At 37.0% G+C, this 26574-nt stretch overlaps 1 protein-coding gene across 3 annotated transcripts in view; it reads right to left on the reverse strand.

Annotated features, from left to right (window-relative positions):
• Positions 1–26574, reverse strand: part of LOC134542266 (protein dispatched) — an 87179-nt gene that overhangs the window by 23569 nt on the left and 37036 nt on the right. For 2 of the 3 annotated variants that reach the window (XM_063386386.1, XM_063386384.1), the window contains exons 3-11: positions 22703–22826; positions 20318–20485; positions 17543–17674; positions 15390–15543; positions 13435–13655; positions 10535–10726; positions 8563–8701; positions 4708–4941; positions 1985–2183 (exon numbers count right to left, since the gene is read on the reverse strand). In XM_063386386.1, coding sequence (XP_063242456.1) covers positions 1985–2183; positions 4708–4941; positions 8563–8701; positions 10535–10726; positions 13435–13655; positions 15390–15543; positions 17543–17674; positions 20318–20485; positions 22703–22826 — 1563 coding nt within the window. The remainder of the gene's footprint in view (positions 1–1984; positions 2184–4707; positions 4942–8562; positions 8702–10534; positions 10727–13434; positions 13656–15389; positions 15544–17542; positions 17675–20317; positions 20486–22702; positions 22827–26574) is intronic. The other variant, XM_063386385.1, reaches the window with a different exon arrangement.

Here is a 26574-nt window from a genome sequence, read left to right on the forward strand (position 1 = left end):
TCGGATACATCGTTTGAATGCCGCTCGGGCAGTGTCTAGCTGAGCTCGGCGCGTCCACTATCGCAAGAAAAGCCGTCTCAGCTGTCAATCTTACCCGCCCCCACGAAAAGCCACTGTGGTGGCTTACCTTCTGCGTGAGAAACTGTCAGCATCCTCCTCCCCTCCCACACCGCGTGTGGAAAAAGCCAGGTTGTATAGTCCATTCTTGGTAAAATAAATATTTTTATGGGCTTATACGACTGTCCTTCGCCGTTAATAAATACTTTATAAGTTTTTATGATACAATTTGTTTATTAGTCACACAGCAGTTTCTGCAGAAAAATAACTAATACCTCAAATTTTATTGAATAGAAAAATTTAGAAGGGCCGTAAATATATTTATTTTACTGCATAGTTACTTTTCCGTCTGCATTCCAACATGTTTTTTTCTTTCCTTTTTTTACGCTGTGAAGGGCCGTGGAAAAGATAATTGCTTGAGCTGTCAAAATAAACATCGCTGACGGCAAGGTCGGGAGCGCATCCTGTCGGTCTGTCGCTGTGATTATCTACTCCAAAAACATGTCACAGCATTTCAGGATAGCATTGTTCTTATATCTTTTGTTTATAGCCGAATGTTTTCTACCTGAACCACACAAGTTCCTTCGCCACGTTTTGAACGAAAATAACCACCAGCCGGCTAGCATAGCCGAACTCGCATGACGCGAGTTCACTTAGCACAAGTATTTATCGGAACCCATTGTTCGGGGTATGCAAGTCCACGCAATTTTTTTTGTTTAGCTGCGCATGTGCGAAGTCAGCGATGTTATAGAAAAATAGCCGAGAACCAAATACCTGGCGACGTCACATCACACTAACCAGTCGCAAGACAAAGGCACGGGACCGGAATGGTAATAGACGCGCACGTAGATGCTATCAGGTGATGCGCGCAGATTACCGGTATTGGCTAGCTTGGACAGTCTAGAGGGGTGGTATCTATTTTTAGCCGTCTTTTGTATGCCTGCCTGCTTGCAGTACAGTGCTCGCCAAGATAAACGTGAACACACAGCGCCCAACAAAGTGTAACAGACTTGTTTTTCAGCCGATTTTACTCAAATTTTCGACTTTCTCTGCTGTATTTAGGAATATTTCCTGTTTAATAAGTCTAATCATGATTTTACTCATATTATTTATTTTATTCACAGTAAAACATTTAATTTGTGCAAACTCAGACTTCTTCAGCTAACTATGCAAATACACAAACACTTGGCAACAAATGGATCAAAAGTTGCAGGTAGTAGGGTGTAAATTTCTGTCTCTGATTGCTAAATGACTCGAAACTGTGGATGGTAATTCTCAAATCAGAGAGTTGAAATGAAGTTCGGTAATTCATTTTTCTCACGTCATAAAAACTTACATGACCTTTACAAAGTAGGTCCAAAATAAATCACACACTCACTCTCGTCGAACGCTACTAACAGTTCTGTGCCTTCACGAAATACTGTCCCTAGCGACTCCATTACCTAGGTATAATAATACATGGGAAATAAATTCCGGTGGACCAGCGGACCACCCGGGCCTACAGCACAGATCTGGGGCAGACAAATTCTAGTTAAACAGCCCGAAAAATTCTAAAACAAAAGGTTTACACTTAATCACGGCACGGCCCCAGCATAATTTTACTGTTTTAATAAATTTTCCCAGTTAATAACCATACATTTAAGTACCTTGAGAATTTTCTTAACAGGGATTTACTGTAATAAAGGAAGAGCTACTAAAGAACAATACTACTTAGAAGGTATGGACATGTGAAGAGAATGGAAGAGAAGAATATACCAAGGAGATGCATGAGATGAAAGTGTGATGAAAACGACCAGAGGGAGACATTGGAAGAGGCGTATAAAATGAGAGGAGGAGTGTTCAGGAAGGGTAGAGAAGGCTGAACTAGAGAGAAGACTGAGGGATACTGCAAACACAGATGAGCATGAAGAATGAGTGCCCCACTGACCTGAAGCAACCAATGGCTGTGATGGAGGTGACGTAGGAAGCGTAGAAGGCAGCGGCCGTGGTGAGCGTGGTCACGAACATGGACAGGGTCGCGTGTCGCAGAGTCTCGTCCACAAGCCTCACTAGCGAGCTGTTGTTCTTCTCGACCTTGGAGCACTGCCACACCTTGCAGAAGATGAACGCGTCGTCCGCCCCAATACCTGTGTCAGTAAGCCCGACACTGTCACCAAATCAGCATGGCTCAGACCTCCATACCGCTCACCTGCTAACAGGAGCATAGCTAACAATTCATTTTAGAATGGGGCATACACAAAAATATGTATACATTGTTCATTCAAGTTTATTTTGGTTCTTTACATTAGAATAATATTTTTCACTAATTATTAGTGTCACATATTTTTGGCAAAAAAAAAAAAAAATTCCTAACCAGCTGTGTGTTAAAGCTTTGTAGCATTTTCTGCATTTCATGGTTGACTTTCAGGTACGTGTCTACAGTCAGTACACCAGTCATAGCCATCAAGTGCGAAAGCAAATGTTAATCTTTCTTGCAAATTATTTCTAGCTTTACTTTCTCCATTGACTCATTGTCTGCAAGAGCAGCCATAGTCCTATTTGTTTGGGCTATTCAGAGGAATGTGTCACTAGCGAGACGCCTCGCCACCAATTACAAGGGAACAATTGGTAGTGCAGGCATACCTTATTTGAAGTATAATGAGCGATCATATTATTCTGCATAAAAAACATACCCCTACTAATTATCATTGTTCTTCTTGTGCCTCCATTCTAAAAACACAAACAATCTTTCATCGAGAAAAATGTATTATACGCGGATGATCTTCTATTATGCATGAACGGTTATCAGCCCAAAGCTAGTGGTGCTGGAATCACTCCACGTTTTTTTTTCAGCCCGAGTGGCACTGTGACGTGACAAATGCAACCTGAAAGCTCAAAAACCAATAGCAACCGACACAGCTAAGAAGAGTAATAAGCTAGGAGTTAGATGAGGCAGAGTGGCTAGATCCTTTCCTCCTTTGTGGCGGAAACTGCCAGTCAATATATGTGTATTATATAAAATAGTTACAGCTTGAACTACAACAGGCTGATAATAGTGGATCAGCCTATACTTTGGTGAAGGAGGATATTCCATTACATACAATTTCTTTCTTATTTATGAATATAGTATGACCCCAAAATTTTTGATTATAAGTTTATGAAGTTCACAATTCAAATGCATAGATCTTAAAAAATTTTAATTAGTAAATTAATGCAGAGCTTTTCTAGTGCCACTTTCACCAGTAGAGATATTTACACAATTTTTTCGAAAAAGTAAGCAGCAGTTAAAACAAATTTTAGTTTTATGACAAGTTCAAAAGCCATTGTTAAAAATGCTAAAAATGTAGAGTGAAATAGTGAGAGAGTAAGAGTTAGTGTGTGAGTGAGTGAGAGTTAGTGTGTGAGAGAGTGTGTGAGAGAGTGTGAGAGAGTGTGAGAGAGTGTGAAAGAGAGTACCCTATTTTATCGCATAATCGTTGCACGTGCTTAATCGTTGCACCTGTATTTTAGGGCGTCAAAATTTGGACAAAAAAACCTCTTGCGTAAACGTCGCATGATGTTTTTGGTCTCGCTATTAGATTCCAAGCACTTTGTGTGGGTATTTTTTCTGTATAAAACAATGTATTTTAAAGCAGAAATCTAATATTTATTCCCACATTACCACTATTTTATTTAATTAACGGAAATACGTTGTAGTCTGATGTGTAAATTTTCTTTTAAAGATGTTTTTAAACGTTATAAAACTTTACCTGTTCGTCTGCATCGCCGCGGTGTACCACTTATAAAAAAAAGCCAGTGCTAGTTGGCATTATTCATGTTTGGTTAAGTTGCTTGCCGTATAGAGCGCACACACGTAGTCGAATATCGATACTGATTTCTCGCCAATTGCATGCAATGCGCGCTCTCTGTTGAGAGCCGAGTTAACTACATTTGATGGCCCGCACTCTTTCGTGGTATGTGTCTACTACGACGATAGTTATACATTAGTTCAGTCTCGCTTTCGGATCAGAGATTTTGTTTTTCTATTTAAAGTTGAAGAAAGGTTTTTGTTGCATGACTTATTAATTTAAATTGTTTGGCGTATACTCTACTTTTTAAATAAACCTACTTTCCATGAATGGGTTTTATTAACAAAATTTTTTTCTCGGATAAACTTCGCACCCCTACTTTTCAAACTTGATTTTAGTATAAAATGTGGGACGATTATGCGATCATACACGGTATGTGTGTATGTATGTTAAAGAAAGTGGGGAGGCGAGGAAGAAGGATGAGTTCACTAGCAGCTACAGTGAAGAAAAGCAGAATAAATTGAAGGAACCCTGCAACAAACTCAATTTGCATTCTTTGCTAATTACACTTCTCTTCTAACATTCCTAAGTGTTATTCTGTCTCAACTGTCATGCCTGCTCTGAGGTTCAGGAACGAACCATAAACGAGAGCAGATTAAAGTGGCATAAGTGACATGGCGCTTGTATTTTTTCAACTTAACTGCTCCCATCGCTGTCAACTCACGTTCTTCCAGCGGCAAGTTACAAGTTCGCGATTACAACTTGACACTCAATTTTTAGTTTTCAGCAGTTTCGGTAAACGTAATCGCAATACTTCCAAGTGAATACAGTAATTCAGTTTCACAGCAATGCCACGAGCGATGAAAGAAGGTGTTTGACGTACCTATGACGACGATGGAGGCCAGCAGGTTCATGAAGGGGAAGAAGCTGAGCTCAAACACCAGCGTGTACATGAAGTAGGAGATGCCCAGGGAGAAGGCGATGGCTATGGTGGTCATGACGGTGAGGAACAGGGAGCCGGTGTACCACCACATGCACAGCAGGATGAACAGCCCGCCCGCTCCGATCATCCACGTGTCCCGCACCAGGCACTCGTCGAACAGCGTGTTCTTCAGACCTGCGAGCACCGCGGGTGGACACAGGACTGATTTCTGGGTCGGGCACCGTTAGTCTGGACATAGTGTAACAACCTGTTCATTACTCCAGAAATCATTACCCTTCTGGGGTAAATCCACCACTGGCGAGCACGGTCATGTTCACACTGAGTGAGTGCCAGCTCCGATGAGCATTTACTCGAATAGGCCGATATGGCTCTATCCACATGCAATCAGTATCTGCCAAATTCATTAATTATGTACATAATCTGTAAATAAATGGTTTCTGCAAGCTCAGGCTAACTAAACATTCTGGAATGTTATTATCTGTCTATTCTATAATTTAAATACTGAAATAAGATGTAACTTTTCTTCACATATTGTTCTTACGAATTAATTTTGTGTGTTTAAATTTTAACAAATCATTTTTTTTTTTTCATTATATAACATTATTTTTACATGCTTAGCAATTTTACATGTTTGATAATCAGTCAATTAATGTACACAATTTGTAATTGCATTAAGTAATTTTTTTATTTTTTTATAACAGTACACTTCTAGCTCACAGTCATGTTTAGATGGGTGTCCCCATCACTAGGGTGCCAACAGTACATGTACATCTACTTTTTGTTTGTGTTGGGACAGTAAGTATTCACTATTCCAGCACTATAATTTGTTTTTGTATATGGGAAGCCATGTTTTGGCATGCTTGTGTTTTGTTGAGTATTCGAGATTAAACAGTTGGAATGTGATTATTTGGGTGTGTTTAGTTTGTAGCGTTGCAAAACCCTGCCCTCCCCAACTTTTCTGAATGTTTGTATGATATTATAATTTTAAGTAATGCAGTTGTGTAAGCTGATTATATGATCCAAGGTGATAGTGATATTAAATTTTTTTAATTCAGAAAAGCGGTTGACTATATGTTTACTGGTCCTCACTTTGTATGCTAAGTTATTATTTGTGTATGTAAATGTTTTATTTCCAGTACTTTACCTGTGTTCATTTAAAATAAGTTTTAATTTTATGCCGGTGTTTTATGTTTGGATTTATTTTAAAGTTCAGGGTTTGTTTTACTCAAAGTCTCTTTTTAACTTTTTAACTGTCGGGGCACTCTTGTGAGTTTCACTTGCCAGAAACAGTATGGCGGATGGCCATTTTACTAGAGGGTGTAACGTTGCAAAACCCTTGCCCTCCTAGCTAAATAATACTATTTTCATGAATGTAAATATTTCCAAAAAAAGGTCTTTTCAAGGATATTTTACCATTTTTATGTATGTTAGAGTTGATATTTTTCACTTGCTGAATGTTTTAAGAATGTACCTTGTATTTTAAGAGACGTTTTCAATCAGTACTATTTTTATGTAATTATTCACAAAGAAGTCGCTGTACTAGAATTTTAACAGGTTTAGGCCTACTTTTTCAGGTTTTTCTCAATAAGTTAAATTTTGTAAAGTAATTCGTATTATGATTATTGTTCTTAATTTTAATTAACATGTTGCAATATAATTATAGATCACGGGACTGTGTCTGGGCTGGTGTGATGGTTAGAAAGAGAGGCATGAGAGGCCTGTAAGTGTAAGTGAGAAAGGAACAGTGCTTCCCCGCCAACCAAGATAAAGACGGTAATTTCCCCCCTGTGTGGGAACTGAGTGATAACTGCTCTCTCACGGTGTGGGAGAGAGAACGAGAATGGGAGTCCCCGATTTCGATGTGAAATTGAAAAGAGATAGATCAGGGGAAGCCCAGAGTTCTGTATGTACAAGGTTTTTTCATGTATTGTAATTTGTTCTGTGATTGGCTTGTATCTGTAAGCGTGAATGAAGAGTGCGTGTGATTGGTCGGTGAGGTCATGTGACGTCTACTCCCTGCGTGGAGGAGACAGTGACAAGACTTCACCAGTCGTCTGCCGATTGCTGCACCAGTAGGTCGCGTTCGGTGGCTTCTCGCCAAATTATGAAGTAATTTGCTGAATAGATAATTTAACGTTGGTGGTCAGAGCCATGCCGAGTATTAAATTAACCTAATTTTCTTTTTATTTCGTTTGGACAGTATTTAGAAATTTTGATCACCTTCGTCAGCGTTTTGGCTCATGGCGAAATTCGTTTTCGCTGGGTGCGGCCATGTTCGAGGTCGCACTATCTTCGTGTACTTGCATTAAGATTTTACTGAAGGACTTAATCTAGGTTATTTTTTGTTAATCTTCAACCCCCAGAGCTGTGAGCATTCTCGACAGGCGAACGTACGATTGAAACGAGTGAATGAAACATTGAAAGTGTTTGGATTCGTCTGTGCATTCTAGTTTGAAAAATAAAACAACAAAATTTGCAATCGGCGTTGAACATCTGTTTATTTTTGTATGTAACGAACCGTTATAAGGGGTTAAGATTCTCTCAGGTCAATTTGATGCTGTTCCTCTAAAGGAAGAGTTGCGAGGACAAGCTGCCTGGTGCGATCAACTACTTCTGTGTTGTTCTTAATGTCCAGTGTATTTTGATTTTTTAGGATAATGAATAACTTATGTATCATGTTACAAATGACAATGATGACCGTATGTTTATAAGTATTTTTGTTAACATTTATTTATTTTTATAGTTATTGCAGGTTATGTGGAGTATAATGGTAATCTTACAATAAAACACATACAACATAATTTGATAGCTCTCACCATTTGTGGCACAATATTAAGTATATTACCAAAGCAGTTTCACATTCTGACGAATCTTAATTTGCAATTGCATTTTTTAGACATCTGCAAATAAGAGTTACTAACTCTTTTAGACCTGCCTTAATTTGCACCTAACTCATACCTAGGGAGCTAAAGAGACTACGCGTAAAACAAACCGTGTAAGTACATTTATGGAATGTTCTGTATTGTACTGGTAAAAGGAAGGATGAGAGACAGAAACACGACTCAGCGACGCCAATTTTTTTTAGACTTTTGTTTTGTGCCAAGACTTTTTGGTGTTTTCTGTATGTAATTCTTATGATGGAAAAATTAATGTTCTCACTCATGGGAGACGGGAAAATTATCACACTGATTCAACTACCAATCAGAAAAGACTCTGTGAATACCAATTTATTATTTCACAGGAGAAACTATTTGTAGCAGTCACTCACCTTTAATAACAAGGCATTCAATTAAATAATGTGCTTTGTTTAAAAGAGCAAAATATTTTAATATTAAATGATATAAAAAAATTTGACACACACGGCTGAAACCAAGTTGTCGCCTTTCAATTATGACTCTTTAAAAGTGAAACTTTAATATTATCAGATAATGCTCTTAATGAAATACAAGAAAATGTATTTCCAAACTCCTCATTCCAAATTTTACTTTACAAAATATATTTAAGATAAGTAAATAAAATATTTTCATTACATTACAAAGTTGAGTCTAAAACTTTTGTTCTCAATGGTGTATATCTGGCAACACAGCACATTGAAACAAGGACTATGCTAGTAGCAGATATACATAGGAAAGAGAGCATAAATGTTCATTAAAAATGCACACTAAAATTTAAGGATGAGACACGCTATAGACACAGTTAAGATCATAAAATCAGTTCATGACGAATCTGGCAGAGGAATCCGGAAAAGAACTGCAAAATCACGTTGTCTTGCCGTCGGTCGCTGCGTGGACTCACCAAACTCGATGGCAGTGACCTTGACGCTGCCTTGCCTCAGAAGGTGGGAGTCCAGGCGGTGGTAGAAGGGCATGGCAGCTTCGCTCTGAGCCACAGGGAGGATCAGCATCACATTGCTCAGTGAGTTGTTGGTCACATCCTGTATCACACACAGCACTGTAGGCCTCAAAACTAGAACCTCTCCAGCCTCATTACTTTCATATCCAAAAAAATCACTTTGTATTTAAGTGGGTCTCTTGGTAAAGGCACACCTAAGTCATTTACTAAAAAATATTTATAATTATTTTCATGGGGTTGAAAATTTACATTTTATGTGAGCCTTTCCAATCTTAATTATTCCATATCTGGTATCAAGAACATGCAATACCATAAATACTAAATATGTAGTACATAACACTGTAATTTTATTTACTGTATCAACACACCTATGTTAAGGTGAAGGAAATATGCTGGTACTATGTTGTTCAAGAAATTATTACAAATAATATAATTTTATCCAAAAAAAATAATTATTAAACTGAAGTTTAAAAAAACATAATGTTATATAACTATTTAAATTAAAAAAAAAAAAAAAGATGAGTACTTACACTGGACAGTGCAGCATGCATAAATAATGATAGACAATAGACAATGTTTCTATAAACAATAAACTTAAATAATAACAAAAATAATAATACCAAAATTTTATCAAAGTGAGGACACTTCTAACATAAATCAGATTTCAAAGGTTTTGAGACCTCTTGGTGATCAGAAAGATATAACAATAAATAAGCTATAGAGACCAAGACAATGATAATATTCTTAATTCCCACCTGGGTGTCCCATTTATTTAACGTTCCATGGCAACACTATTTTATTGTGACCGCAAAAAATCTAACTCCAATATTCACTATAATCTATAGAAGGATGTAATCGCCAGGGATTTTTGAGGCACTGTTATGCTGTGTGCTCTGCAGTGAACGCTGTAAGTGGTGGTGGCATAGGTGTGCGTCTACTTTTTTGTGCAAAAACTTTCATTATGAGACTATTGTGTTAGAGGGGAAGGTAGTTTAGAGATTAAGGAATATGAATTTTCTGTGAGCTAGTGTAATTTTCAAAAATATGAATAACTTTCCACTTTTTATGAACATTTCTATTTTACCACTGTCAGTTGTTTGTAGGAATCTGATTGAGGTGCCTGCTAGCTGTGCTGTAAAATAATTGTGACACTGATCACTAAGAGGACTGTAAACATTTTGTATCATGGCGGATACTGCTGGAGCATTTTTGAGATTTAAAAATCTGATCGTACTTAGAATATACGAGCTCTAATGTTGTATACCTTTGATATTTCAATACTAGAGCATTCAAATATATAGGGCTGCTTTGATACCTTTTGTTCCGATACCACCACTGATACCTGATACTTCGATCAACATTTACAATTACTGGCAATACTATACAAACAAAAATAATTGAAACGTTATATTTTATTCACATGTTCGAGAATATAATTTTTTTTTTATCTTAATCTAAATTCAAAGCAGTTTAATGAAAATTGTACATCAATTGTTTATCGGTTAAACATCTTCATTTATAATTTACATCATTATATGTAGTTAAACTGTGCCTAAATTGATAAATTTTAAGATTTTCCTTTAGAAATGTAGAATATAAACAAAAAATGATAATCATTGCAAGTATTTTTAAAAACTCAAAGTTGTGAACATATTTTTCCGATCCCTCTGATATCCGTACCAATATCTTGGTATGTATCAGCCAAAAGCTGAATATTGGCAGATACCCAATACCAGTATCGGGTATCAGAACAGCCCTAGTCGTCTGTTGGAGTGCCATTAGTACAAAAATACACACGGAATATCAGCGTACGTCAAATCATTAGTCTATGACTGAGGTAGTCGCAGTGGTCGCCAGCATGGGAGATGTGGACTTATAAAGACTATCTCTCCACGGGGTTCGTGACGGCACTCACGCCGGGCGGGAGGTACGCAGAGTCGAGCAGGAAGTGCAGGACGTTGTAGGCGGCGTTGTGGCGGCTGCATTCGGGCGGCACCTGGCGGCAGAACACGTAGTCCCCGTTGTCGCAGTCAGGGGTCAGCTTCAGGTCGTGGTAGTAGTGCGCGCACAGCCGCAGCAGAGCCCGCGTGTCCTCCACGTCCTCCTCCTGGGACACACGCCGCCCGCGCCCTCAGCTTGCGCTCACCACACAAGTGTGATTACTGTTTCATACCAATTGATCATCAAAACATTCACAAATATTAAATAGTTTTTAAAAAAATCCAATTTAACATACAACTAAACTTTTTTTCCCAAAAAAAAAAAATTGATGCAAATTAAAGTAAAATGTAAAAAATATTATATACTAGCTGACCCGGCGAACTTCGTATCGCCTTAGCGTAGCAATGATGCACTACTTTATTTTGTATAGCTGACCTATCTTAGGTATGAGTACCTATTCAATTTGAACTGGAATCTATAATATCCTCCATATAAAAATGAATCCATAATTCCCTGGTATCACTATAACTGAAAAGGACTTTACTAATTTAATTAAATAAAAAACAAAATATATATTGTCAAAATAGTGTTTATTCCATAGGATTCAATAATTCCACTAATGTTTTTACAAATTGCTATTGAACAACTTGGCATTTTTAAGTAAACAATGAGCTCAATACCACGCACGCTCTATAAATCAACTAATAGTCTCTGTACCCCTCACTGCTTCTCTCTACTCTAATGCTTTTTGATAAACTATATTTTTAGTTTTATGTTCTGGCGCGTAAATAAATAATGTTGATGGTTTTCCGACACGGGAACAGGCGACATATAATTGGCCATGTGAAAAACATGGATTTTCTAGGTTGATGCCACATACACTTAGCGACTGCCCTTGCGATTTATTTATTGACATTGCAAATGCAAGCCGCACTGGAAACTGTAAACGCTTAAAGCTGAATGTCATAAGGTTACTTTAAAAATATTTATATTGTACAAAGTGTTGGGTTAGTTTGGAAATAATTTTATATATGGTGGTTCAGTATTCTTAAATTTTCTAATTTTCCGTCAAATTTTTTCTTTCATAAGAACCTTCTCGTGACAATGACAAACACAACAAAAAAAGAATTAGTGAAATCGGTTCAGTCATTTACGCGTGATGGCGTGACCAAGGGAAATAGGAATTCATTATTCTTAAATTTTCTAATTTTCCGCACAATTTTCTTAATTTTTTCTTTCATAAGAACCTTCTCCTGACCATAGCAAACACAACAAAAAAAAATTAGTGAAATCGGTCCAGCCGTTCACGTGTGATGCCGTGACCAAGGAAAACGGGTTTCATTTTTATATATATAGATAAATAGAACCATAAGAACGGTGTAATATACAAGAAAATAAAAGAAAATTGGCAGTCAATTTTCTTAAACCAGTAAAATTTTATTTTGAAAACTGTTTGGTTAAGCTAACTGGTTATATATATGCGTAAACAGAGAATTATTAATAATTTTATCATAATCACAGATTACTTGTTGCATATAAAAAAAGATGTATGGGCTATGCTGCAGAAAACAAATCCAAATTTCTCAATAAACCTTCTAAGCTTCATTCATGTTACATTTTTTTATTTAAATATTTTGTGAATGAGTCCCACTTGGTGTATCTATCGGTAATAAATAATGAGAAAAAAATATATAATTTGAAATGTTGAATAGAATACATAATTATTCATGAATATACAATATTTTTCAAATACTCAGAGACCACTAGCCTGAATACAATAACTCAGAGCAAAATAAGGCACACAAATCAAGACCGACACAAATTGTCAGATCTCTGGCCTCCCACTGAGGAGACATGGGTTTGATTCCTACTGGGGTCTAACCTGGATTTTATGATTGTGGGGAACATGACAGATGTTTCTGTGAGTCAGTGGGTTTTCTCAAGGTAATCTTGTTTTCCCTCTGGCTATCATTACTTTTAATGCTCCATTCTCATATCATCCCTCATCATCTCTAATGACCACAATGTTTAAAAGACCTTAAATCCATCATCCATGTCAAGACTAACCAATATATATGTAAATATGTACAAAATACAGGAAACATTCAAGAGATTAGCTATTTTCGAAAGGAACTAAGTAAACACACATGAGATTCTGAAGCCAGAATCAACTCAGTAAACCCATACAACACAACATGCAAAAAAAATCTACAAGTAAGAAAATAGATGATACAACATGGGAAAAAACTAGTGATAACAGGCAAGCATCTCTGGACGACACAACGAAGACAACATGGACAAACACATTTTGGCAAAAAAATTAATTAACACAAAGAATACAACAGATGAACAGCCTAGATTTTTACGACAAAACATTTGTGACATATTGGAAACTACAATCTGTTCCTGTCAATACTTGTTTATACATTATATGAAGTAAATTCCATAAAACAGCCTCTTCCAAACATCTCAAAATGCATGGTTTTAAAAGTTTATTTTCATAATTACGAAGCAATTAGTATCTTGAAATATTTAAATAGTATAGAGTAGTGTATACATATTCCGAATAGTGTAATCTCAATGAAATGTAAACACTGGTATGAATGTACAGTAATAAAATAAACCATACATATGCTTAAAAAATATATATTGCAGGAAAACAGACATAGCTAGGACATAAATACATACATAGTAAGTTTCACACTTTGGCTGTAGTCAAGCCAATTTCCAATTAATTAACCCAAAAAAGTACATATGGATGTCACAGAGTATGAAAAATTTTGGTTTAAATCATCCTTCGCTTATACAAAAACCTATCAACTTTCCTCCTGGAACCACACTGAGGTTTCTCCGGCACATGCACGAGGGACTAACCGTGAGGTAGAGGCAGGACGAGCGGTTGTGCAGCAAGGCAATGTAGCCCGGCAGCGACCAGGGCTGGCAGCAGCGGCCAGGAATCACCTCCTGGCAGATGTCCAGGGGCTCTGCCACAGACATGAGATACCACTCCAGGCGGCACATGTCCCGCACCCCTTCCAGCGAGAACAGGTCCGTCCCGTCCACGCTGCTCACCACCACTCGTGAGTACTGCCCACCTGCGACACCACGGCCAGAGCTCAGGACCGAGCGGGGAGCACCGGTCACTAGGGACGTGACATACACTCCTGCCCTGCTCCGAGTGCAAGCCATACTCACACGTACTGCACCTAAGTTACTTCAGCAACATGACTGTAGGGACGACTAATGCAAAACACCAGGCCAACGACCATGTATCTGAAAGACTGGAAACTCAACGTTTTTTTAATGTACCAGCATACGGTCCCCGACTACACTGCCATCTATTTATCTACAAATTAAGTAATGTGATTGAAAGTGCATGACGATGGAATATATTGAAGAACTCAATTGGCAACATTTTTTTAGGCTCGAGCGGACTAGCAGACTCGAGATAACTAGCAGTCTCGCATGGCAGATAATTAATATTAATAAATGCTGTCTCAAGATTTGTTTACTGCTGGATACTCGATACAGTTTCAGAAAAGTGAAGGTTTTTTTTTTTGTTTTGTTTTAAAAACCGTTTTTCTTTACATTATGAACTATATTTAACCTGATAATTTCATTTTCTTCAGTTATTATAGAAACGATCAGGTGATAACACATTACCATAAAAAAACCACACTAAACAAACAAAAATATTAAATAATAATTGACTTTTTGCTACTATTTATTATTGAATTCATAAATTTAATTCCATCATAAACATTTCAATAAATATTTAATTATAAGTATTAATGATCTCTATGAATTTACAAAAGAACTAGCTAGCTATAGTAGCACTATCTATCATGCATATTTTAAACACTACTACTTGGGTACATATTTGAGTTGCCACCCGCTGCACTAGGCTTCTGCGAATCCTGTTTTTTAGTGTGTGACCATCTTAACTCTCGGTATACAGCACTTGGTAGGAGTAATTTCGTGAATGGAATGGAAGTTGATTAGAACAGAAATGTGTAAACACGGTGCTGCCATCTGTGGCAGTCTCAGAAATCTCAAAAAGATGGCAGACTCGCATGATTCATCATCATTTACTAACTATCGTGAACATCGGGGAATGTACTAAGAGTATTGGTGGGCCAAACTAAACTTTATAATAGTAGTACACAGAGATTCTCACGAACAAAAATCAGAGTAGCTCATGGATGCCAGATTACAGAATATTCCAAATCAAAGAATGCCAGATTATATATGTATGCTGTAATTAAACTTCAATCTAGTGTATCATGTATGCACATGTTTATAAAGCCCTGCAAGTTCTACTTTTAGATCACGCACTTTGTGTTCTTCCACAACATATTAACACTGTGTGGCAAATTTCAAACTTATTCATGAGCTGCAAATTATACATCTTCACTTGTATTATTAAATAAATATTTCCATGCAGCTGTGTGTTTGGAAACCATAGTATGTCTTAAACAATATTTACAAGTGGTTGTTTGGTGCTACATTCCAAAGTGTCATCCTGTCTCATCTGTTACACCCCCACCAGTCCAGGAGGCAGTAAACAATAGCGGTCAAAAATGGTACCACTGATGAAGTTTAGATGCAGAACTTGTCATTTTTCAAATAAGCTGTTCCCATAGCTGAGAGAGCATAAAAGCAAAGCGTTGAACCATCTGTGAGTTGGAGCAAACACAGCACAGCAGGTCGTTTGGAGATTTGGCAATAAAATTGAAATGTACATACAAACGTAAATGAAACACGCTATACACAAGAAAAAAATTACTGAACAGGTTGATGCTATGACTCGAGAGAAACGGCACACTCACTAGGTGCTCCGCAGAAGAACCCATCACTGCCCAGGTGCTGGTGGCCGCGGTAGTGCTCCAACTGCTCGTTCTCCACACTCTCCATCGCTGTCAGCGTATCCCACTCGTTCTGCCGGAAAGTGTCTGCCTCCGACCAGTTCCTGCTCTCCGCCAGCTGCAGAACACACCCCGTCCTGTCTCGCTCTGCCTGCACCGGTTCACGTTTACGCTTGAATTTTTAGTTAACTGCAGAGTCCAAATATTTACCGAATAAATATTTACACCCCTGCAACTACAGCATCTATTTTGCTTGAGTTTTCTAGCTGTGGATACACAGAAAGTGAACATCCAATGATTTGCCATAACATTACTTTTCAGGCAAATGGTTTTAATTACTATTATTATTTTCCTGACCTAAGTATGTACATGTGTTAACAAAAATTGCATGAAAACCAGAAAATGCTACCACTCAATCAACAGGCATTTTATTTTATTTTTTATGTATTGTCTCACTGCAGTGTAGAATGCCAAATACAGTTATTCTCCCACATGTAGTAACTGCTTCATGAGCTACAAATTACTCAGCTTCACTTATATTATTGAAAAAAAATATGCTCATGCTGCTTTGTGTTTTGAAATGCATTGTCAGTTTGACTATGGAAACCACAGTATACATGAACAGTATTTATGAGAGGTTTTCTGGTGCCACTTTCTCATAACCCCCACTGCATGACTCATCCTACCATTGCAAAAATCACTTGCCAAATACACACCATCCCTTCTTTACAAAGTAGCACAAATCTAACAGCTAGGACAGTATTTTTTAGAGTCCGTTCATGCATGTGCATGATACCAGCACAATAGCACAACAGAAAATTGTTGAGCCAATATATTACATGTGGGTTTCAATCTTCAAGAAACTATAAGTAAAACACAACTCAGTTGTACTGCTACGTACAGATCCTGTGCCAAGTCTGTACTTATAAACTTAGTCATGCCAGAATTGAAGCCACAAACTTTGACACTTGAACTAGACACCTCAATGATAATTGCCAACAAGAACCCTGCTGATCAAATTGTGAAAATGTTATTGAAAATACTAACTTCATAAAGTTTTGTTATGTTGGTGAGGACATAATCAGCAGTTACTTTTCATGTATATAAAAAACAAATCAAGCACAACAATTAAAAATCCTACACATCATCCCACATGTCTTGAATTTCTTCTCCTTGTTATGTAACAACAATGTTAAATTACAATCCTGAAGTTACAAAATCTAAATGTCCACTTTAGTGTGAGTGTAAATATTATAATAAGTACACAAATGTAATAAGTATTTCTAAATCACTTGAAGTAAAATCCAATTGTTGAATGTTAAAAGGAGCAATTAAATGGAGACTGCTATAGCTCTAAATGTAAATAAAATTTATTCACATTTAAAAAGCACAATCAACTTGAATGTGATAAATCAAGCACATAGTACGTTCCAGCTAACCTGAACCCTTCTGATAACTTGCTAAGTGTGTTTTCTTTCAGCCAAGAAGGCTCTAGTAAATGGTCAGTTGTAACAGAGTAAGAGTCCGTCTACAATAGTCCGAACCTGTGCGTGGTCCGTGTCCTTATCCGAATGTGAGTGACGTCACATTGTCTCACCGAAAACTGCCCTGTCCACAATTGCGATGTCCGATGTCCGAATGTATTGATTTATAAAGTTGTCACCAGAGCGCAGTAAATGTGCCAAACCAAATGTTTTTGTTTATTGTTTTGATGCTTTGTAGTTTGAGACTGTAGTTATGTAAGTTATAAGTAACATACAAAACCTTCCATTTCCTTCAATAACAAAAAAAAAAACACCACTTTTTCAAACGGGAACCGGAAATTCAATATCGTGAGTGTTCTGTTCTTTTTCTGTGTCCGAAATACACAGGTTGGGACAAAAAGTTCAAATTGACGAATGTCTTCGGACCAGGTAGGTTCGGGCCTTCGCCCACTTGAGCATGACGTCAGAGGGTCACGTGGACCAATCAGCGACGAGTGCCCTTCGGACACAGTTTAGAACATTGCTATTGTAGACGGGCCATTAAGCAGGCTACGATTAGGTTTATTTCATGCAGTTGCTGCTGTGGTCAGAAGCTGATTCCCAAACGTTGAAATTAGCTGAGCTGCACCGTACCTCTGTGATGTTGAAGGTGAAGGCCCAGGCCGCAGAGTTTTTGGAGTAGTCGAGCACCACGCTGGGCCGCTCGGTCGCCGTGCTGGGGTAGTCGGGCGGCTCCGCCCAATTCGCTGGGGCCGGCTCCAAGTCCTGCCCACACACACTTGAGCACATGCACGGACCATGGCACCACAGCTACACAGCGTACTCCACTCACCTCTCCTTGCAGAGGCATTTGTTTGTCACACAACCTTCAAAGACACTGGACAAGTCACAAAACTATTATGTATGTACATTATACACGTACTGCATTGGGTAGAAAAAGTCTTCTCCAGTCCATAACAGGCTTAGATCTTTATCCTGCCCTATCTAGGCTTGGATATTTTTTTTTTTTTTTAAGTATGTATGTAGTGATTATTCTCCACGTAGTTTTGTAATGCAGGCTATGCTACAACCTCATGAACCAAGCGTTTTGTCAGTTACGTCTTACGTGTGACTCTCCCTACCCCTGCGCACACGAATTAAGCCAGCTCAGCTGCTCTGCTTAAAACTTTAGTTCATGTTAATTCCATTATGAATACAAACATAATTATATGTTATTTTTCTAGGCTTTGCACTATCAGGGCATTAAAGCTGTCATGGTTTCTAAAAATTAACATACCTGGTTTTGGTAACTGTGCAGAAATTCATCAGTTGCTCACTACCACAATCTAGGTTCGATACTGGTTAAATAACAACCTTGAGATTTAACACAAGAACACTAGGCAGACCTTGTGACAGCCAGTATATTTTCACAGGCAGGGGCGGATATGGGTGGGGGGTGGGGCAACGGTAGTCTGGACTAGTATAATACTTGTTTATTACTTCAGAAGTCATATTGTCCAGTGCATATTTTAATTTTCTGGGGAGGGGGGGGGGAAGCATTAGAGCCCATGCCCCCCCCCCCTCCTATTTTTTTCTATACCTGCCACTGTTCACGGGAATTCTAGCCAGACATTGTGGTGGCCAGTATATTTACACAGGAATACTAGACAAACACTGTGACAATCAGTATATTTTACACAGGAATACTAGATAAGATATTGTGGCAGCCAGTACATAATATTAGGCAGTCATTTTGGCAGCCAGTATATTTTCACAGTTTTCCCTTGCTTCCCATGCCACTCCAATGTGTTGCCTCTCCAATGAGGGTGTTAACTCTTTTCATCTGAACAGCCATCGTTCTGTGAACTGCCACAGTGTGTGTCTCACCACAGTCAACATTTCGAAGTATATTCTCACCGATGAGTCAAGAGCAAATATCAAAAACACAATAATCAAAGTTGGTTATGGTACCATGCCAGAAAAGCATATCATTGCTGTATTGCAATTATGTTTAGAAATTACCAACGTGATTCCAAATGAAGGTAATAACTAATAACCATTATTTTATTTCACAAAACTGACTAGTTACTGTACAAACTGCACAGAGGAAAACAATAAGAGAAGCATCTTAAATTTAAGTGGTCTTAACTATAAAATTACAAGAGAGGGTGAAGTGTGATTAAGTATGACACACAAGCGTAAACATTTACAATTAGAATATACTGTGAGCAGAATGTTACAAGATTATACAGAGTGCCCAAGCACTCATGGTAAAAGTGGTTTAAAACAGGACAATGATTATTTGTCTTTATTTAAAACACTGGTAAACCACCAAGAAAGACATTTATCAGGTTAAATAATTGCAAAAAAAGAACAGCATTCCTAAAATATTCAAACTTCACGAGTGTCTTCAGAAGAAACTTCGGTGAAAGTCACGGCCAGCAATACAATGGCACTCAGCTATAACACAAGTTAACCAGGACAAAATTTTGACTGTGAAAGCAGAAACAAAAATTTAGACGAAAGAAACTATGTCCAACTACTTATTTAAAGTGCTGCCACAACACACCAACAATCAAACTCTTGATGAGCAGACTGTCACGACTTACCCGAAGAACCTTTCCGGGACACTTGCTGATGTATTAAAACTGCTGTATAAAACGATTAGATGCAGATTGAAGCTCTTAGGCCCAATCCTTTTTATACCCAAAAAAACACAGGTTAAAGCCCATGCTTTTGAAATCAGGAAAGAATCAAGGGGAAGCAAGGTAGGTTAGAGTGGGGCGAAGGAGAAAGGATGGAAGAAGGGAAAAGAGGGGAAGAAGCGAAGGCCGAAGCACAGGATGTCTTCCAAAGTTGCGTAACTCATTTAGTAACAAAAAAAATTAATGGAATGAAAACGATCTTACATTCAAAGATATTTTCTAGACCCTTACGCTGTTTTACACAGGCAAAGGGTTAAAAAAGCAAACAATTTGATGCAAGTTAATCCAGTGGAGTAATACTTTCCTTAGCCTCAAGTCATGACTGGGCAAAAGGGGCTCTACAAATCCCGGGTGCCAGGTTGCCATGACGCTTAGCTTTTCCTTGCTGGCGACTAACTTAAGCTACGATACAAAAATATAAATATGCAGTGATTTCGAAATCATCCCACCAATTTTGTTGTTGTACAGAAATGACTGGGTTCAAGAAACCAGAATGGTATTTAAATTGTAACAAGGTAACTCCAATTATGTACTGCTAAAGTATTCAAGTTGCGATTTGAATACCATTCAATACTTTAATGTTGAAATAAAACCTAAAATTATAACTGGTCACAAAAGTAAAATTTTTCTTTTTTTATCGCTGGCTCCAAAACTTTCAGAGATTTTGTAGAGGCCTGCCGTGCAAGCCGGCTGGAGCACATAACTTGCCCTGGTGGCATCTCACCTGCCGCACCCCGAACCGCGCATCCTGCGCCGACACGCTGTTGGGGGAGACGGTGGCCGGCTGATCGTACGGGTTGACCGTCAGCTGCCCCGAGGGGCGGGTGGCCCTCAGCAGGTTCTTCCACGCCGTCAGCCTCTGGGCCAGCACCGTGCCCCGGGATTCAAAACCCTGGGTAGTTCCACCCCAGTCACAACCTGCCACGTTGTCTCCATGTGCACAAACACCCATCTCAGCACACACACACTCACGTTAAGTCAGTTGGTTTAGTTTCTACGATGCACACCTCGCCAGGAAAGAGAAGAGAAATCATTGCTTGTCAACGTTTGTTTTACTCTCGGTCTCTTTTGCTCCCAATGGAGTTGTAAGAGTTAGGAGCAAATAAACCTAGATCTAAAAGAGTTGGTACCTCTCATATAGGCAAAGAGAATGACTTGAGGACTATTTTTTTTTAAACATGCCACAAAAGCAAATGCCATGAAAATACAATTGCGAATTAAGATTCGTCAATAAAGGTGAATATTGTGTCACAAATAATTATAGCTTAAAAAAATTAAGTTGTTTATGTTTAAACTTAAAATACTAAATAAGGATATGCATCACATAACCTGTAGTTTTTTTAAATAAATAAAAGTGTATACATACACATTATTCAAAAAATGATTACATGTAAATATACAATAATCATTAGCCTATATGTAATGTGATACATTATTTATTCATTGTTCTTAAAATCTCAATACACTGAATATTACTAACAACTCAGAAGTAGAAAACTGCTCCAACAGATAATCTGCCCTCACAACTCTTCCTCAAGAGGAGCATCTTGCCCCCACAAGGAGAACCACCACTCACCATAGTGTTTCCAGCAAGTAAAAAGTGCAAAAATGCTGTGCGTGTCATAAGGTAAAAAAATAGTTCAACAAACCTAAAGTAACTGAGGGAAAGTGAACGCATACACGCTGCAGCAAATTCAAACACGGCCAATGTAAATGCCACGACATTTGAAAAAGGACAATCATGTGAGCAGTGTTACATAAACGAGTCAAACTGAGAGACAATATCTTCTCAACACAGCAGAACTTTAACTATCTTGGTTCGCTTCTAAAATATTTTAATTTTTTTTTTAAGAAAGAAAAAAACATTTCCTCCTTTGCCCTACACGACTGCATGAACACTTAGAAAAATGAGAAAATGTTATCTCCCCAATCGTACTTCTCATCAGAACTTGCCATAACAGTGCTACTACTATCATCTAACTCTCCTCTGCTGCATGTACCTACACCTGCTAAGCAGGAGTTCAATAGTATCAATAAAATATTACCCGCTATAATTCTGCTACTGTTGTGGATTTTGAGTCTGTAACAAAATAATAAGTGTTTCTTTTAATGCTACATTTTTTCTGTACTTCTAAACTATTAAGTAGGTTATATTTTCTTTCTTACATAGAGAAATTCTGATACTTAAGTGCGTAATAAATGTATTTGCATCTCTTGTCCTAAAAAATATTATATGAATATATTTAAAACACTTCATAACATATTTCAATGTAAGTTAACATATGGAGGTTGGTGGACAGCAACTTAGTATGGATGATGCAAGGACATAGCCAGGATTTTGTGAAGGAGGGGATCCAGCATGACCATTATATCATTTTTATATCGGTAAGTTTTCTTTAAAATTGAGTTTTAAAAGAACGTTGCCACACTAAAATCTCAAGGAACAGTACACACTTAGAAGTCCAACGTTTATACACAGAAATTTAATGATTTTGCTTGAGAGAAAAACTAGACATTTTATATTTTGGTTTTCATTTAAATGTTTTAAATACTTTCTTCTTAAGTCAATTGTTTAATGGTTTTGTTAAAACAACTCATATATACATATATATTTATATTATAAAATACATGAAATACACATGTCAAGTTAGTTTGAAAGACATGCTTAAAGCTAACACGTGTGCAAACCGGCATTAAATACAACTTGCAAACACAATTCCTGCCGCTTCTGTGGATAAGACCGTCCTGTTGGGCTAGATGTGAGAGGAAATTCATTTATTGTAGCCCACTATAAGGATTAAAAATAAAGCTTTCCGTAACCTTATGTAGCCAAGTTGCTGTAATTTTCTTATTCTGTCTTCACTAGTTTTTTTTTACATTTGAATCCTTGAAGGGATGAGTCCGGTCCCCTCAGACCTCCCCCTGGCTACATCCCTGGCTGATGATATATGAAAGACAACATGAACAAGGAAAATAAGATGTACAGTCATGTGTATTATTTAAGTATACCAAACAGCCAGTACTGCAGTTTGGAAATAACACACTGCTTGAGTAGTATTCCCTCGTGACCGAGTCACTCGGCACCAAGTGCGAAGCTGAGCAGCCTCACCAGCTGGGGGTCGGCGAAGTTGGGCAGGCTCTTGGTGGTGAGGGGGATGACGAGGCAGGTCGTCGAGAACACGACGACCGCAACCAGGATCATGTACGGGTGGTGAGCCACAACCCGTGCATACCTGCACAGATTCCCGCAGCCCAGTAAGCCTTCATGATTCTCAATCAACTGGGAGGTTGTACGGCGCCTAACGTGCCCGTTGAAAAGTGATGAATATAACAAACACTTGAATTTAATATATACAAAATTTTCATTTAAAATTAAAATTCTTTTAATATTGTGCAAATGAAATTATTATAACATATATATGTGTGTGTGTGTGTGTGTGTGTGTGTGTGTGTGTGTGTGTGTGTGTGTGCACGTGTGTGTGTGTGTTGTGTGTATATATAAATAAAACACAACACATACATACTTATGAAATGATAAAATAAATATTTGACAAAAATTGTTATATGTATACATACATAAATATAATTATATATACAAATAAATACATTTATACATGCATATATATATATATGCATGTATAGTATAATGCTTCTGTGCTATTAACCAATAATTTTAGAAGCAAAAGTAACCACGAAAGAATATAATATAAAAATTCAAAAGGTCATAACTACAATAAAGTAAATCTGACAAAAACATTTCAGGCATACAAACATAAATTATATACATAAAAGACAAAAATAGCATTTGTTTTTTTTTAAATAAAACTATCAATTCCAAAGATATAAGCATATTTAAAAAATAAAAAACTTCAAAGATATAAGCAACTATAAACATAGCAGAAAACTCCTTGGAAACCAGCCACAGCACAGAATTTGACCAATTTAAAACAAATTCAAACCAATCCCTCAATACAAGAAAACATACATTTGTTAAGCAGTAGAAATATTACAACACCTATCAAACAAAAATTGAGAGGATGGATACAAATAAATTAGATATGGGACCACTCTTCGGAAAGCCTCAAAACCTATCTCTGCATCCAACAAACGACAGATCGCCTCTGATTGGCCAAACAGCCCAGACAACCAGAAGAGGTCACTGATCAGCCAGCAGCCCCAGCCAATTATAGAGGCCCAGCTTCAATTGACCAAACCAATCAGCCAGCCAGAAGAAAGAAAGGCTTTGATTGGTTCAAAACTGCAGCCAATCAGGAAACACTCCCATCACAGGAGAATTTCCAAAAACCAGGTAACAGCTACCCTGATGGAGACTGCAGGGTCGACCGAAACATAGGTGAAATCTTTGTCTTCAACGCAGATACAACCCATAATAAGCTGAGCAACACCAATATATGGACTATTACAAATAATAACTACCAAACTATTTTATAACAATATTATTACTTCAAATGTACATAATTGATACAATCAAAACTAAAATATGTTTAGTTTTTATATAACTACAAAGGTTGTTACATCCTTGTGCTTTGAAGATTCTCAGATTATCTGAGAAATAATGAATCACAAAAACCTTGGTTCAATATTTAAATACAAATGAAATAGGCAAAGGTATTTTTTTAAGAACAACTTATTTACTATTAATTAGGCCTACTATCACACAAAACTGACTGCTCAGGTAGGTACTATTAGTAGAAAACATTAAGATAGTCCATCTTCAAACTTCAAAATAAGGTGGCTAAAAATAGGTATTAATTGAGGTATTTTAGAGCAGAGTAAATACAGAGTAACATTTTTAACAACACAATGGGCTCAATCAAAGCAATTTTGCACTTGTTTTAATTGGTAACTACTTTAGAGTATAATCATCAACATGATTTTGTGTTACACAATAAATTTCAATAGCCTAGATATAATTTTTGTGGTAAGTAATGTAATCCTGATAAATTAAAGTAATTATATTATTCGTATGAATATCATTATTACTTTCTTATTACAGAGAAACCCTTTAAGAAGTTTAAATTTCAACTCTTTGAGACTTTTAAAAACTTTTACAGTACTGGAATTTTAGATAAACTTTAACTGGGCTATCTAGAACAGGGGTCGACAAACGTTTTGGCCTAAGGGCCACACAGACTCCTCCCCTAAGTCCCAAGGGCCAAGACCTAGTAAGCTCATCATACCAACATACTGTACAACTGTGGTGGGCCGGATACTAGCATGTCCGGCCGGATTGGTGGTGCTCATGGGCCCGTCAGCCGTAGTTTGGAAAACCCTGATGTAGAACATTACATTTACCTTCTAGAACAGTGATGACCAAATCACTGGGCCTGATCCGGCCAGCAACTACTTAGTTTAATACGGTCCGCCTAAAGAATATTTAAACAAAGTAGGTACCCTAATATTTTTATGTACATCAGTAATGTTACGTGTTAGCCGCTTTTGTTTGCATGTAAGCAGAATAATTTTTCAGAAAGTACAGTATTCTCACAATAATACATTACTTACATTATTTATGTAATACTAATTTAGTTTAATTATAATTCTTTCATTAAGTTTTATATTTTATATTTTTGTGAATTTTTTTTTTAAGACATGGGTATTCATTACTTCAGCACATGCCACAAATTGTATTTATAGATAATTGTAAATAAATTAAAAAGATTTAAAAAATAGTAAATAATGTAATGTTAATTATGTCTGACCTTAGATTATTATCATAAATGATACCTAGCCCTCAAAAATATTTCAGTTGGCTATCACTGATCTAGAAACTAATGAGATAAAATATCAATATAAAAATTCATGTCATCTAGCAGACTTAATATAGATCTCAAAATTTAGGTAGTATGTATCTCAAAAACATAACACAATCTAGTGCCTTTGTGATGTTTTATCTGAATCAATACCAAATAACAAAAAAAGTTATATAAACTTGTATTATTTTTTTCATTGCTAAATGCCAAACAATGCAGGCACAACTTGGCTATAAATTATTATACACATACAATAGTGTCATTAATGTGTACAAGAAACAATGAACCTTTGTTATATGGAATGTCACACACATTTATAAACAAAAGCATTTCCATAATAGTGTTTATGTTAATTGACATTTCCGCCTCCTTGAGTTGTCCTGCATATCAATGGCTTAGAATGAAAACCTCGTATCTCAATTTTTGGACGAAAATACGTTTTTTATGTTTTTGGCTAGAAAACCTCGTATCTCACAGAATGTTGGGCTGAAAGAAATAAAATGTGCATCCTACTACTTTCTATCGGGATAAAAAGAAACCACCTATATCAGTAGCACGCCACATTGTAGAGAGAAAACCTAGTATGTTCGGTAAGTTTGCTTGGTCTGTATTCTAATGTTTTTGAAGTTGTTCAACATTTTATCAGCAGTTTTACTGTACAGTCAACTACTCGTATGTAAGCCAATTAGTTATTTCTTGTATTGTGATAATATTTCTACCTAATTTTGCATAATATAAAAGCAGTTGTATCATTGAAAACCTTGTACATTTTATAGGGTCACTGCAGTATTTCTGAAAACCTCGTACATCATATATACGAGGTTTTCACTTTTAACTGAATAGAAACAAGAATGTTATCCCAGTTTTTCTTTCAGGTTTCTTAAGTATATTTTTTTCAGTTAAATTAACTTAAATTAAGTTAACTGAATAGAAACAAGAATGTTATCCGAGTTTTTCTTTCAGGTTTCTTAAGTTTTTTTTTTCAGTTAAATTAAGTTAAATTAAGTTAAACTCAGTTAAATTATAAGTTAAGTTATGGAAATAAATGGCTGGAAACAATATAAAATATTATTTTTATTGCAGGACATGAACTCTAGAAGTAAGTTGCTGGTCCAGTTGGCTATCCAAATGCAAGAAGTAGAGGTGGGTTGCAGAGTATCAATCTGCTACTTTGTAACTGATTCACACCTGTATAAAGTACTGCAAA

Source organism: Bacillus rossius, assembly GCF_032445375.1.
Source record: "Bacillus rossius redtenbacheri isolate Brsri chromosome 4 unlocalized genomic scaffold, Brsri_v3 Brsri_v3_scf4_2, whole genome shotgun sequence".
In the NCBI taxonomy this organism is placed as follows: Eukaryota; Metazoa; Arthropoda; class Insecta; order Phasmatodea; family Bacillidae; genus Bacillus; species Bacillus rossius.